Source organism: Pygoscelis adeliae, unplaced genomic scaffold (genome assembly GCF_000699105.1).
Source record: "Pygoscelis adeliae isolate BGI_AS28 unplaced genomic scaffold, ASM69910v1 Scaffold467, whole genome shotgun sequence".
Taxonomy (NCBI): Eukaryota; Metazoa; Chordata; class Aves; order Sphenisciformes; family Spheniscidae; genus Pygoscelis; species Pygoscelis adeliae.
Genome location: NW_008825253.1, coordinates 1,636,761 through 1,650,181, shown reverse-complemented (window position 1 = coordinate 1,650,181; position 13,421 = coordinate 1,636,761). Strand labels below are relative to the sequence as shown.

Here is a 13,421-nt window from a genome sequence, read left to right as displayed (position 1 = left end):
GTGCTGCGAGAATCTAGGAGTGAAGTTGCTGGATAAAACATGTCAGATTACTACCAAGAACAGTGTTTTGAATTTCCCTTAATCCTTTTTCAAAAAATATGCTGGCAACTATTTATTGTAGATGGTTTTATAACGACTGCAGAAGTTTAAATGTAAAATAGCAACATTTTTATCAATGTTTTTTAATGTGAGGCCCAAGGAAGAATTTCAAATTGACCATTTTTTCCTTTTTTTGTAAAAGGAGCTCTGAAGTGCCTTTTAGAGTTAATAAAACCAAGTCGAATAAATTGCTGAAAAGCCTAAAAGTGAAAAGAAATAAGCTATATCTGAGAGACCCCTTATTATCTGTGTTCAGATCCTGGAGCCGCTGAATGCTGGTCTCTGTTGGGAGCTGTGAGGTAATGTAGCTCTCTGCCAAAGCAAGCCTGCCGTTCCCGTGCGCGGCTGGGAGGCGAGCACCCACCATGGGAGGGCGAGTGAGACGCTTGGAGTAGGATGCAGTCCCTGCTTCTTGCAGCTTTTTAGTGCAAAAATGCTGTGCGCTGTGAAAAGCTGAAACTGGTGAGCACTTTTCAGTAGGTAGCCCTTCATGTGGGAATGGGAGGAAAGTCAACGGAGTTAACCCATTTCACATCATCTTAAAGCCATTCTACCATCAGCTTCTGAGTTGTTATGGAATGTAGTTATGTCAACAGAGATGGAAAAACTCCTACGCAAAAAGTGCGGGAAATCACATTCTTCCCCACAATTGCAGTTAAAGAAACAGAAGACCAGAAGGTACCTGCCTGACCATAGTCCAGTTGCCATCTGTTCTCAGGTGACTGTGTTGGTGTCCCGTTGTATGCTTATCCAGCTCTGTTTGTAAACCAGTTATGACTCTTTCCTTTTTTTTTTAAGCCACTTCTTTCTGTTTATATCTCAAATTTATTAATGGCCAATTTATACCATTAGTTCTTGCCCCTTTATCTTAAATAGCTTTTCTCACTCCACAGTATTTGCAAGCCTGATGTATTTAGCAACCATGAGCTGCTCAATCTTCTTTTTGCAAAGATGAACACATAAAATATTCTCTGTACTCAGAAGGGAAGCGTTTCCACATCCATTCTGTTTTGAAATTGTCTGTCTGGGATTTGAATGACTAGAATCGCATTTGGCATGTTAGATGAATTCTGACTAATGCTTTGATGCAGTAGTGCTAATGTTAGTAATAGCTGTATTAGGTTAGGGGCTGGGAGTTATCGTGTGTTTTAGTACTGAAGAAAGTTCTCTACATCTCCGTCACTTGCAGTTGATGCCCCCAATTAGCAGAAGGTGGTCATCAAAGAAACGATTTTTCTTTCTCTGTATCACCCCTTTTCCCTTCTCAGTCATCTGGTTTTTTTAATATTTCTGTTTCTCCCTCTAGTTTGACAATTCTTAGCATTATCTTTGCATTTTCCCATAACCTCCTGCATTTGTTTATTACATAATTTTTCTTAAGCTGGGTCTTAAAGCCAGTTCTTGAGGAACTGTTAGTAAACTTCCTTGGTGGTAGGCAGTATGACGTGATCTCTTGTTCAACTGGTTCTTTACCTATTTCAGTTCTTACGCTTCCCTCTGTTTAACAGTAACATCCTATTTAGCATCATAAAATGCTTTGCTGAGTCCACATAGATTAGCTTCGCTGCTTTTCCTTTTGACGGACAAATCAGAGAAGGATCTCAGTTTTTCTGACATGGGCTACCTTTTGGTAACCTCGTGTTGAGTTTTATCATGTTTTCTTTTTAATTCTCTTTATTTTCATATTTAAGAATACTCACATTTTACAAACATTTTAAGGTTCTATTTTCCATGCTGTCGGCCATCCTGTTACCTGATGCCTTGTTTATTCCTACTTTAAGTCTGTAATAGTCCGTATAATATATTGGAGAGCCAGTCTGTGACTGTTGGAGCAAAAAGTACTCATGAAGCAGGCTAAATTTAGATACTTTATATGAGAAAGTTTGAAAAAGTAATAGCATTGAGATATGAGTAACATCTTTGTGTGAAATAAGGAGCTTGTCTGATTGGCTTGAAAGCTTCAGGATCAGCACAATGTGGAAGGAATCGCTCTGAGTGGTAAATTGATTTGTCCCTTTAGAAACAGAGCGGAATGGGATGGCACGTTGGGTGTATGGTAGAAAGGAAAGGTCATTCCTCGTTTATGGAGAGTCACCTTCCTGCTGGATGAGAGAGAAGGTTCCGCTTTTTATTTTATAATGTCATTTTGGCCTAAAAGTTAGGGGGAGACAAGACTGGGAAATACTTGGAGGATTCAAGTAGTGACTGAAACAGTGGGGGTTTTTTAAAAATTACAATTCGGCAATCTAATTTTTACATGCCTAGCTGATCTATTAAGAAGAAACATGATTTCTTTGAGCTTGACATCATAGTTTAAAAATATCGTTCCTTTTTATTAAATGTCAATATGTATTTTGCCGAACTAATTATCATTCCAACCACTAAATACAAACTTCCTTGCCAAAGTAAGATAAAATTTCTGTGTAAATGATGTGGATGCTAGAGAATTATCTGAAAGAGAGGACAAAAATTGTTTAATTACTGTACAGTGATAAACCTATTAGTGTTGTCCCATTTGGATGGGAATTTCTGCATGCTACTGTAGTGAAAACATCAGTAAAAGAATATTTGTGTATTGAGAAATTGTGCATTTTAGCTGTCAAGCTTGACTTATTTGGGGAGGAGGGAGGGAGATTACCAGCTGCTACTTAGCTAATTAGAGGTCTTCATCCAAAGAAAGACCAACCAACAACAAAAAACAAACCACCCCCCAACATATTTACCAAACTTCTTTTTTGAAACAGAGAATGATACAGTATTTTTGTAAATTTTGAGTATGAATAGCTGGCTTGTTGGTCTCTGAGCTTGCCTAGCAGTTAAGAATCATTCTTTATCTGTCCCATTAAGACCGTATTATTTTACAGAACAGTGGGTGGTATCTAATTTTACCCTGGTATTGCCCAACTCTGAGCAAATTCTTACTGACATTGTAAGATGTAAGAAATATCAACAAACGTTTTCTTGAATGATTAATTCTATAGTTTTTTTTTTAAGTCAGTGTCCTGCCCCCCAAAGCTCTGATATGCTGGGACAGAGTATCCAGCATTCGTTGGTGATACTTCTTGATATTACAACCCCACTAACACAAAAAGCCTTTGTTTTCCAGGAACCTTTTCCTTTTAAAGCAATTGAACTGCCTTGCAAAGTTCTCCCTGCTTAATTGTTCTGGCTTGTTAAAGCTCGTGCCAAGGCTGAGGTTATCTCTGACCGTTCAGGGAGCCGATGGTGGTCGGCGACTCGGTGGCCCCTGGCACCGGGGGGGCCTGTCGCTGTGCTGGGGACCTTTGAGAACGGCTGTGTGAAAGTGGGGTGGTCTTGTCAGAAGAATAAACAAACCTGTTATATCTTTGTGTTGTCTGGTGTTAAACTTGCTGGGTTTTGTCTCCAACAGCTACATCCCCTCGAGTTTCCTCGGAGCTCGAGCAGGCCCGGCCTCAGACAAGTGGAGAAGAGGAACTCCAACTACAGCTCGCGCTGGCGATGAGCCGGGAAGTGGCGGAGCAGGTCAGTTCCCGTGTAGGTTTTCCAAAATGTCCATACTTTGATAGTAGAGACTACAATCCTGTTTGGTGTTTTTTTTTTTTTCAATGGCAGCTTGGCTTTGCTCCAGGTGGAAAGGGGGAGAGAAAGGCCATTTTGGAAGATGTTGCTCTTCTATATTTTAAAAAAAATTTTTTTTTTTAATCTCTTTTTAAAGTAACTGCAGCCTCCGAGCTGTTGAGACTAGTGGAAGATGACAGTCACTTTGCAAGAAGACTTTGTGTGGGAGGATGTTAATCATCACATTACTGAAGGTGTTTTCAGTTAGGAAGAACTGAAAACATGACTAGTCCTGAAAAGCTTCATTAATGGGGCCAGTATAAGAAATGTCAGTGAATTCTGATTACAATGAAATTTTGAATGATCTGCTCATTCGGTGAGATTGTTTGGAACAGAAAGGTGACCTGACACAAAGTACTAGAATTTATAAAGAACCTGGTTTAAAATAACTTGGCTCCTAATCTGTCACACAGGTTATGTTACTGTGGTAATTCTTAGGAGGTTCATTCTGAATTTGGAGTAAATTCTGTAATTGTGGATAAAGTTTACTGCATATTGATATATAACAAAGTTGTTGAATCTCAGCTATGAGTGAAAATTCAAGTCAGCCTGCTGAGTGTCTGTAATACTTTAGAGGCTTCCTGTGACAATTTTAGCTTACTGCTGTATGTTAGACATTGGTATCTCTGTGCTTGGAAAGGGAAACTATCACCCAGTAAACTTTGTCATTATTGAGCAATAAAGTTAAAGAAAATAAAAATCAAAATCTATCAGTTGAAATAGCTTAAAACATTGCAAGGGAAATACCAGCTGGGGAATTAGTCAACTTCTGAAAGACGTGATGCAAGCAAAGATATTTAAAGTAGTTGAACGTACCACAAACATGGTAGTTTACAGATGTTAAAAACCTATAAAATATGCATGGAATTGGCTAGATTAATTCACTTAGCATTCTCTATAACAGTTGCATCAGTTGTGGAGGGAAGCTGACAAAAGCCAGGAAAAGTAAGGTTTAAATCACTATGTCCTTCAGCGGTGATTTGAATGTTCAAAAACTACCATAATATAATGATGGGATATTTACTGTGTCTTTCATTTCTGTGGTGTTTCTAGCATTGTAACTGAATTTTTGGAAAGAACGTTTCATTTATACCTTTCCCGTTAGGAGTAAAACAACGCGAGGGTAAATATCAGTCAGTGAAATGGATGTTATGATCACACTGTTGCACTGGTATTACAGGGTCAGGGTGCTCCTGACCTCTGTTTGAGGCAAGAATCACGAGAAATTTTTTTTTCCCTCACTTGTGTTATGTACAAGTTACAGCAAATAATCCTGGCAATCCCACTGCGCGTGCCTGTGGTGCACATCACTCCTAGGGTGGCAGGGAGTACTGCCCAGGCCTTCCCTGGCAGTGTCCTGCCAAGGGGGCTAGACACCTGGAGGGAGCAAGCAGCACAGTCTAGGCTAATGGTCTATATCAACAGTGTTGATTTCCTTTGCAGGAGGAGCGCCTCAGACGCGGAGATGATCTGAGATTACAGATGGCTCTGGAGGAGAGTCGCAGAGACACAATTAAAATTCCCAAAAAGAAGGAGGTAGTGCCTTCGACTAAGAAATTCCCGGTTATGCTGCCAAAAGCTGAAATACAGTAACACAAAATAGCTTAATACTGAGCTCTTTTATGCTTTTGGGATTGCTTTGTTGTATATCTTAAAGCTTCTTCCATGCGGGTTAAATTTCAAACTACTAGTCAATGCAGGTGTGTAAAAGGAAAAAAAAAAAAATGCTTCTTCACTCTCATGGGTTTGTACTTCAGATTGGTAATGCTCTTGATTAAAGCTCAGATTATTCCTGCCCTCAGCATACCACTTTGTTGGACCTAATGGATGCCCTGCCCTCGTCGGCACCGGCCCCGCAGAAAACAGAACCTTGGGGACCTCCCGCTGTTGCAAACCAAACTGATCCCTGGGGAGGATCCACAGTTGCAGCCACTGCCTCTGACCCATGGCAATCATTTGGTAAGAATAAACTGCCAGAAGGAATGCTTATTTAAAAGTTTTTGCTAAAAAGCAAAAACTTTGAGCTTTTTGAAGTTTCTCAACGTACAGTGTCATGCTTGATAACGACAGTATATTAGTCCATTTTGATTGTTTCCCGTACTCTAGAACTAACGTTCCCCTAACTCATTTCAAGCAGAAACAAATGGAAGTTGGACTCTGCTGCTGCTTTTTAAGCAGCTGGGTTTTTGTGCTTGCGTTTTGAATCTTAAGGAAGAGGAGAAGAGTGAAGCTTCTGTCATCTTTGTACAGCAAAACCAACTTGTTTCAGACTGGGGGGATGCTCACGCTTTGACTGCTAGTTGTGCCCAGTGTCATGGGTTTAGAGTCTTGCCGGTATTTGATATAGTACTTAGGCAGGGTGCTATGGTTAGGAAGGCCATAGATTTGAATTACCATGTCTTCAGCTGCTCCTAGCGAAATGTGAAATGGGATGTGTATACCATCAGACCAAATGGATTAAATTGTTTAAATAGAGATTTTCATAGTAAACAAAAAAATTGGGGTTACCATTTTAAATATTCACCGTGTTTCATAAGCTTTTGATGCTAAATTCATGGAATCTGTTTCTGAAGTGAAAGATCCAGTGCTTCACATCTTAAAGAGCAGTTAAGTCCACTTCTTTGCTTGTTTGTTTTTGCGTGTGTGTTTTGCTGCCTGTGTAGTGTGCTGTTTTCTAGGTTAGCCGAAATCTGTCTGAGGAGTTACTCCTTTGCATAAGAAAGTTAATGGTTCCTCACAGTATGTGTTAAACTTGCTACATCTGTGGAATTGGAGCTGGATCTATTTTTTTTTGTTGGCTTTGGATTTTTTTCTTTTTTGAGGAGGCAGGGGGTTTCTGTGCAAATGGAAGCTTTTTCCTGAAGACTAACAGCTTAGTTCTGTCAGTTTTGCTTCAGGCTGCTGATTCTATGACCTCTGCTATGAAATGCTTCAGAGGAATTTGTATTGGCATTCAGTGCACCACCATCGAGATTCCTGATGAAAATGTTGAAGTTTAATAATGAAATGCATTTTTTTTCCTCCTCGTGGTGGCATTAGAGGCACCTACATAGCTGCTGGGCCAACTACAGTTCATTGTTCTAAGTGTAATCTGGGGTTTTTTTGGTGATAAACTGCAAGCATGAAATCAGAAAAAGTCCCAAGTTCTGGGCCCTAAGGCTGTTCAGTGTATTTTCCCGTGGTTAAAAACCAAACAGGATCCACCTTTTTCAAATCTTGTGCTCGATATATCATCCTCTGGCAAGATTCTCCTTGCATCAGTTGCAGCTGTAGCATTTCTTCTCAGTGGCTCCCAACTTTCTTAACGCCGTAGAACAACCCCTTGTTCCAGCTTGCTGGTTACTTGGCTCCCAAGGGTATTCTTGAAGATGTAAGATTTATGAATTTGACTGCTAATAAAAGTGACTCATTAAACTGTATTTCTCAAATCCTGCATGTGCTTTGGCATTTCAGTAGAGATAATGGAAGCTATGGGAAGGTATCTTCCCAAGTGCTCTAATTTTGTGCGCTCTCTTTATGAAAGAAAAGACATTTTTGAAAGCTTCCATTTATGGGAAGTGCTGTCATTAGCACTTCTTGTGTGGCATTGCTCGTAACTCAGCACTAAGGGTAGACAAAGGAAATGTAAATACCGGTGTGGGAATAGTTGGACTTGGAGAATTTTAGCATTTCCTGGTCCGAAGCTGTAGCAAGACCATGCCGCCCGTTGACGAAACAAAGACCAACACTGCAAATTAGAATTTGTGCCACTGTGTGTAGCATTGAGTTGGTTTTCAAGAATATTGTGATGTCAAGGGAGTTTGTATGTAGTTTTAAAAAACAAAACAATATTCAGCTGTAATTCTTTAACCCACGTGCTGGTTAAAGATAATAGCTGTATACCGCATGGGTAATTCTGTCCTCCTCTTGGATTATACAGTTGTTCTTATTTAGTAATTAAACCATGACTGGTTGAGAAGTTTCATTGGGAAGAGGAAATGTGTTTGCGTGTACTATCTGACTTGAAGGTAATTAATCAGCGTAGAGTTGTACAGGATATGCATTTAAAGTACTAGGTTCCCATTCCTGCACTCCAATGGCCGGGGAGGGGCAGCGGGGATGGACGACATAGGAACAAAGCAAGAGAGAGACCTTCCAACACAGACCTGGCCCACTGCAAATCTGAAATGTGATTTGCTTCAGTGGTCCTGGGGTTTGATAAGCCAAAATCGTTCCATTTAATGGTAGGAGGAAGAAGAGGTCACCTAAGCTGAAAAGCAATAAATTAGTAGGTTGGGGAGGAAGAAGAAAAAACTGGCAGGAAATTGTATATAGTGAGGCAAGTTTCCTCCTCTTTCCTTCTGCCTTTGCTGCCTTAATTTGTCGTTTTACACTAGGAAGCCCTAACTTTGTGCACAACCTCTTGGTGTACAAGCAGTTTGGTAATCTGAATTTGTAGGAATGAAGAGTTGTCAGCATCTTCCAATAAAAATGGGAATCCTGAACATACAGGCATTGGGTTAAAAAAAAAAAAATACAGGAAGGGTATCAGTGGACAGCTTAGATCTGTGTCAGGAGGAGTGCTTACAAATTGGAATAAAAAAAGCACAACTAGCTCGGGGAAGCTGATTATATTTTTATAAAACAACAGTACGGTAAAAAGAGTTTGAAAACTGTTCCCTTTGAATCTTACAGATTTCCTTTCTTTGTCCAAGTCTTAATGTTCTATATTTCATACCTTTTACATATAGGCTTTTTAGAAACCTTCTTTCCCATGGGTTCATAAATAACCCTGTGATTTAGGTCACCTTCAGTCAGATGTTGTCTGTTGTGGTGGCAATGTCTGTAACAAAAGGAAGTTTATTTTCTTGTTGGAACTGCAGATTTTTTTTATTCGGTTTCAAGTGGGAGATTTGTTTTATTCATCTGTGTTGCACAGAATTTACTTGTGCTTGTTGTTCAGTATGTATGCCACAGATGCTGAGACTTATCAGTATTCCTAATGGTGAACTGCTTCACCTATTTATGTTTATTATTAATTGGCAGTAATGGCTCATAAGAGAGATTAATCTCCAAGGAAAGCTTTCCAAAGTGGAACTCTACTGACTCGTGTAACTGCTGGCTCTTTTTGCAGGTGCCAAACCAGCTGCTTCCGTTGACCCTTGGGCAGCACCAGCAGGATCCACAGCTCAGTCTCTGTCCAAAAATGTTGACCCTTGGGCTCCTGCTCAGCCATCTTCTACTGCAGCAAAATCTTCTGTGGATCCCTGGGGACCAGCACCTGCAAACAAACCTCTCTCTACTTCTGGTGAGAAACTGTCTCATCCCATATCCGTATTATTTGAGTAATGAAGGTGAAATCCGAATGATTTTCTTGCATTGCTTGGTTAAAAGAAGCTATGTGCTGGACAATTTGCAGAACTTGTCTGTAAAGTAAATGTGAGTTGTAATAGCTAGCAGTGAAAGGAACTTCAAATGTAATTATTCTGACTTAGAGCTCTGAATTCGTGTTGCTTCTTCGTGCTCTGTCCCTTCTACATTCTTTTATTGGTATGTGTGGATGCATGCTGAGCACTTACGACTGCTGCTGCTGTTGAGTTTTTAAATGGGTTTTATCTTTAATTAGACAAGGACTTAATTTCTGGAAATGAATGATGCTGTAATTTTACCTTTCATCATGATAAATAGCTATGCAGATGGATGTCTCTTCAGATGTAGATTGACAAGGTTGAGCAGCTCCATGCTCTGAGGAGACTTTTAGAGGTGCAAATGAAGGTTCATTACTTCAGAGGGTGTGAAAGCTATCCCTAAGCCCTTGTGTAGCAAGATGCAGAAGGTGCTGATGTAATTGTCTGTTTGTGCTCTGTAACTAATGCAACCTTGATGAATCTTAATACCTGGTATTTCCATGTTGGCACCGTGGCTAAATGCATCCTAAATGCATTTTGTGCTAGTCGTTCATCACAGTACATAATAAACCAAGGAATCTGAGAGTACTGCAAAAAGTTGTCTAATCAGCTTTTCACTGGGCAAAGGGCAATAACTGGATCATTATGAGAATGATTCTTTAACTATGGTGGGTCTTTGTTCTTGATAAGAAGTATTGTTGTTGCACACAGTCTTCACTCATTTTCTCGGGTTTTTGTCTTTTTGCGCTCTTTATGGAACTAAGTCCGTACCTTCATTTGCTTGAAATGTGTTGAAGGTTAAAACTAAATTAGAAAAACATTTCAACTAATAAAAAAGAAAAAAACCAAAGCAAACTAAAGCTTTTCAGGAGTGTGATTGCTGTTCATTTGGGTGTGGTTTTTCTTCCTCCATTTTGAGGTAAGGGTGTGTCCTCATTTTGAAAATGTTATGTTTTCATTGATTGCAAACTATGGGCAAGTTCTGGTGCTTCAGCTAACAGGGCCTTACCATCTCTACATGGCGTAGATAACCTTTTCTATTGCATTCCTCCTCCTTTTTAACTTCAGAAGCTAAGTCAAGTCGTCACTTAAGTTGTAGCAATGCTACATTTGTCTTTGGAACTGTATTCAGAAGTGTATTTTACTTGAGGGCTGATTAACACGCTTTATAGTTTAGGCTGTAAATTCATTGCTGTCCTCTTCTTCCGCAGCAATATATACCTGCCTATACCTCTCTCTAGTGCAGACACTCAATAAAAACCCAGCGTGCTAAGGTGTGCCTTACATTGTGATTTAAAAGCACATTGCTCTGAATTAGTTGGCTAATACTGTAAGAAAGGACAGTTCTCTGATGTTATCCTTCTCCCTGGTCCTGGGTAAGAGTAGGAGCATTCAAGCTGATCTGAACTGCTGCCCTGGAACCTGACAGAGTGGCTTATTGGTAATGTGAATGGGTTAGAAATTGCTTTCAGTAGGATCAGGTGTGTGATGCAACCGAAGATCTGTTAATGACAGGGCTGTCTTGTTGTTTTGAACAGGAAGTACATCTTTTGACCTCTTCAGTAATTTGAATGGTACAGTTAAAGATGATTTTTCTGAATTTGACACACTTCGAACTTCCAAAAAGCCAGGTATGAATCAAATTCTTAGCACGTGGACAGTTTGGGTGATTAGTCTCAGCAACAAATGTCTCTATTCTTAAATTTTAGTTTAAAAAAAAAAAAAAATTGACTTTCACAAAGGAAAAGATTAAACCTGGTGATAATGCAGCAGTAAAAGCTTGTTGTTAACGTTTTGGCCTGTGCATGAACTTATGGGGAATGGGCCTTTTGCACTGTAAGCCACAGAATTTCACTCTGTAACCTTTCACTGCATTGACCCAGAAATTTGTTTGACTTCTAAATTTACAGTATCCAGCGTGTTTGGAGTATGGCTCGTGCTCAGTCAGTCAAACAGAACAATGTTGACTGAATTTCTAAAATGTGTAAATTCTAGTGTGTAACAATAGTAGGAAGATGAGAAAATACACTTCTATGAATGCTTTAATTTATTTTTTATTTGGTCATTAGTCACTAAAATAAAAACTGCCAGTCCTTAACGTGTAAGTGCTTTGATAGTATGTACTTTCGGGATGGTTCTGCCTGAAAGAATGGTGACTAATTCAAAGCTGGGCTAGGCTTCTTTAACACAAAAGAGAAAACCTGGGTGGAATCTAGCTAGGAAGGGTGCAGCAGTGGTGTAGAGCAAGGGCAGAAGCCAGGGCTTTTGAATATCTTTTCCTTGGAGGCTGTTAGTCCCATCTGTTGCAGCATGGCTGTGAGAATATTCATCAGGGCAAATCAGGTAGTGTCTTCAGTAGAGCACTGCAACTCTTTAACTGTAGCTGCTTCATACTCTTCTAAAGAACATTTATCTGCTTGCATGCTATAAGGGTGTAACATACTGAAACGTTTAAATCTGACTAATACAGTAGATTTTAAAACATTTCTGCTGTCAGAGACCTCAGGGTTTTCTTTGCTTGACTATGTGGATTAATGAGATAAGTTTTGTTTTTCTTTTTGTATTGTTTCAGCTGAATCAGGTTCCACTTTGCCATCTCAGCATAGCGGTACCACAAGTCCTGATCTCTTTGATTCCCAGCACTCAAGCATGCCATCAGGCAAACAAAGTGCAGCTCGGAAAACCCCTGAGTCTTTTTTGGGCCCCAATGCTGCCTTGGTGAACCTGGATTCACTGGTGTCTAAGCCGCCACAACCTGTTACTTCACTGAATCCATTCTTGGCACCAGGTCTGTTTCTGCATGTTCCTTCAGTTTTCTCTTTTAGCTTTCCCTTCCTATAGGAAAACTCTGCATAACTCAGTCCTATTTGATTTAATGTAAGCTGGTTTGGGCTTGTTTTTCATGGTTACTTCAGCCAACAGATCACGACTGAGAGCAGGAGGCTGAGGCATCATGGTTTCAAGGCATACTGCCGGACCCTGAAAGCGCAGAGTTTCTACTCTTGCGTCTGCAGCTGATCTGCTGGCTGAGCTTTGCTTAAGCAGTTCCTCTTCCACTTTTGCCCTCGCTCTCTCAAAATGATCTGTGTTAGAAGGCCCGCTTTGGGTTATTAAAAATGGCTGAGCTAAAGCCGATTGATTGTCAGAACAGGTAAGATGTGAACGTGTGCCACCAGAGAATCCCTTGGGGAGGTAACAGGTAGTACGTTCTTATGGAAGCAGGTAGGAATTGCCCTTTTGCTTGCACTACAGCAGGCACAATAGCATCTCTGACTGCAGCCTGAGGTTATACTCTGCAGTATAATTTAGTGGGTTGCTGGTTAGGCTGTCTTTAGGCTAGCATGATAAACCAGTTTTGATCAAAACACACCCTCAGCGTAGCTTGAAAAAAATAAGCTGTTGCAGTTCTCCTGTAAATTGGCCCCAGTTAGAAGTGAGCCTTTACTTACAGCAGACTTAGATGGTGACACTAAACACGTGGAAGGTGTATATATTTTTTAAAAGCTATTCATATGCACTGAAATGTCTGTGTGATGCTAGTATGGTGAAATACTTTAAAGTACTATTTCAGTATTTATTTTCTTTGCTCTTCCAATGGAAAAAAAATGTCAGTTTATTAAACTCCTTGGGTAGGAAAAAAACAGTAATTGTGAACAGCCTTGGCAGTGTTTAGCAAGAGGAAGTCTGTGTATCTGCCATTACCGGTTACTACAAAAAGTTTATAAGGGGTCACTGGGCCATCCAAATAATGCTATACATATACGGTAAAAGGAATTTGTAGTGTTGGCAGCAGTCCAAAGAACCTCAAACGCTGGGAAAGTTATTCTCTGCTTTTTCTAGCACCGCTGTAATTCGGAAACAACTGGTTTACTTTATGAATTCTTGTCAAAACTCAGTGCCAGAAACATGTACAGCTTCTAAATGGAGTTGACTAGATGAGATCTTGAAGCAAATGCACAAATCTGCAGTAGCCAGATTGCAGTAAAGGAGTACAGAGAGCCTGCAATTAGTTCTCTTCTGTAATGCAAATTTTAAGTAGCATTTAAAAAAACCCCACCACGGTGATCTGGATGTCGTGGTTAAGCGTGTTCCAGGTAACCAAATTTAGAACCTTGTCTCTCCAGTGACTACTATCAGAAGTGGAAGCTGTTGGTCAGGGAAGGGATGTCTTGTGGCATTGGTAGGTTCAAGGCAACAGCCTGTACTTGTGCACCAGTGCAGCCCCGGTTTGCTGAATGGCATCCACGCAGCTTTCTCCGCAGGGTGTTTTGGGGTTGGGAGCATGTGGGGATGGGCAGCAGGTGCGTTCTTTGCCAGAAAAGACAATCTCCTCGT

At 40.2% G+C, this 13,421-nt stretch overlaps 1 protein-coding gene across 3 annotated transcripts in view; it reads left to right on the top strand.

Moving 5' to 3' along the window:
• Positions 1–13,421, top strand: part of EPN2 (epsin 2) — a 42,335-nt gene that overhangs the window by 27,129 nt on the left and 1,785 nt on the right. The window contains exons 3-8 of one of the 3 annotated variants that reach the window (XM_009329388.1): positions 3,491–3,603; positions 5,143–5,235; positions 5,502–5,658; positions 8,813–8,986; positions 10,625–10,717; positions 11,659–11,874. In XM_009329388.1, coding sequence (XP_009327663.1) covers positions 3,491–3,603; positions 5,143–5,235; positions 5,502–5,658; positions 8,813–8,986; positions 10,625–10,717; positions 11,659–11,874 — 846 coding nt within the window. The remainder of the gene's footprint in view (positions 1–3,490; positions 3,604–5,142; positions 5,236–5,501; positions 5,659–8,812; positions 8,987–10,624; positions 10,718–11,658; positions 11,875–13,421) is intronic. The other 2 variants (XM_009329389.1, XM_009329390.1) reach the window with 2 other exon arrangements.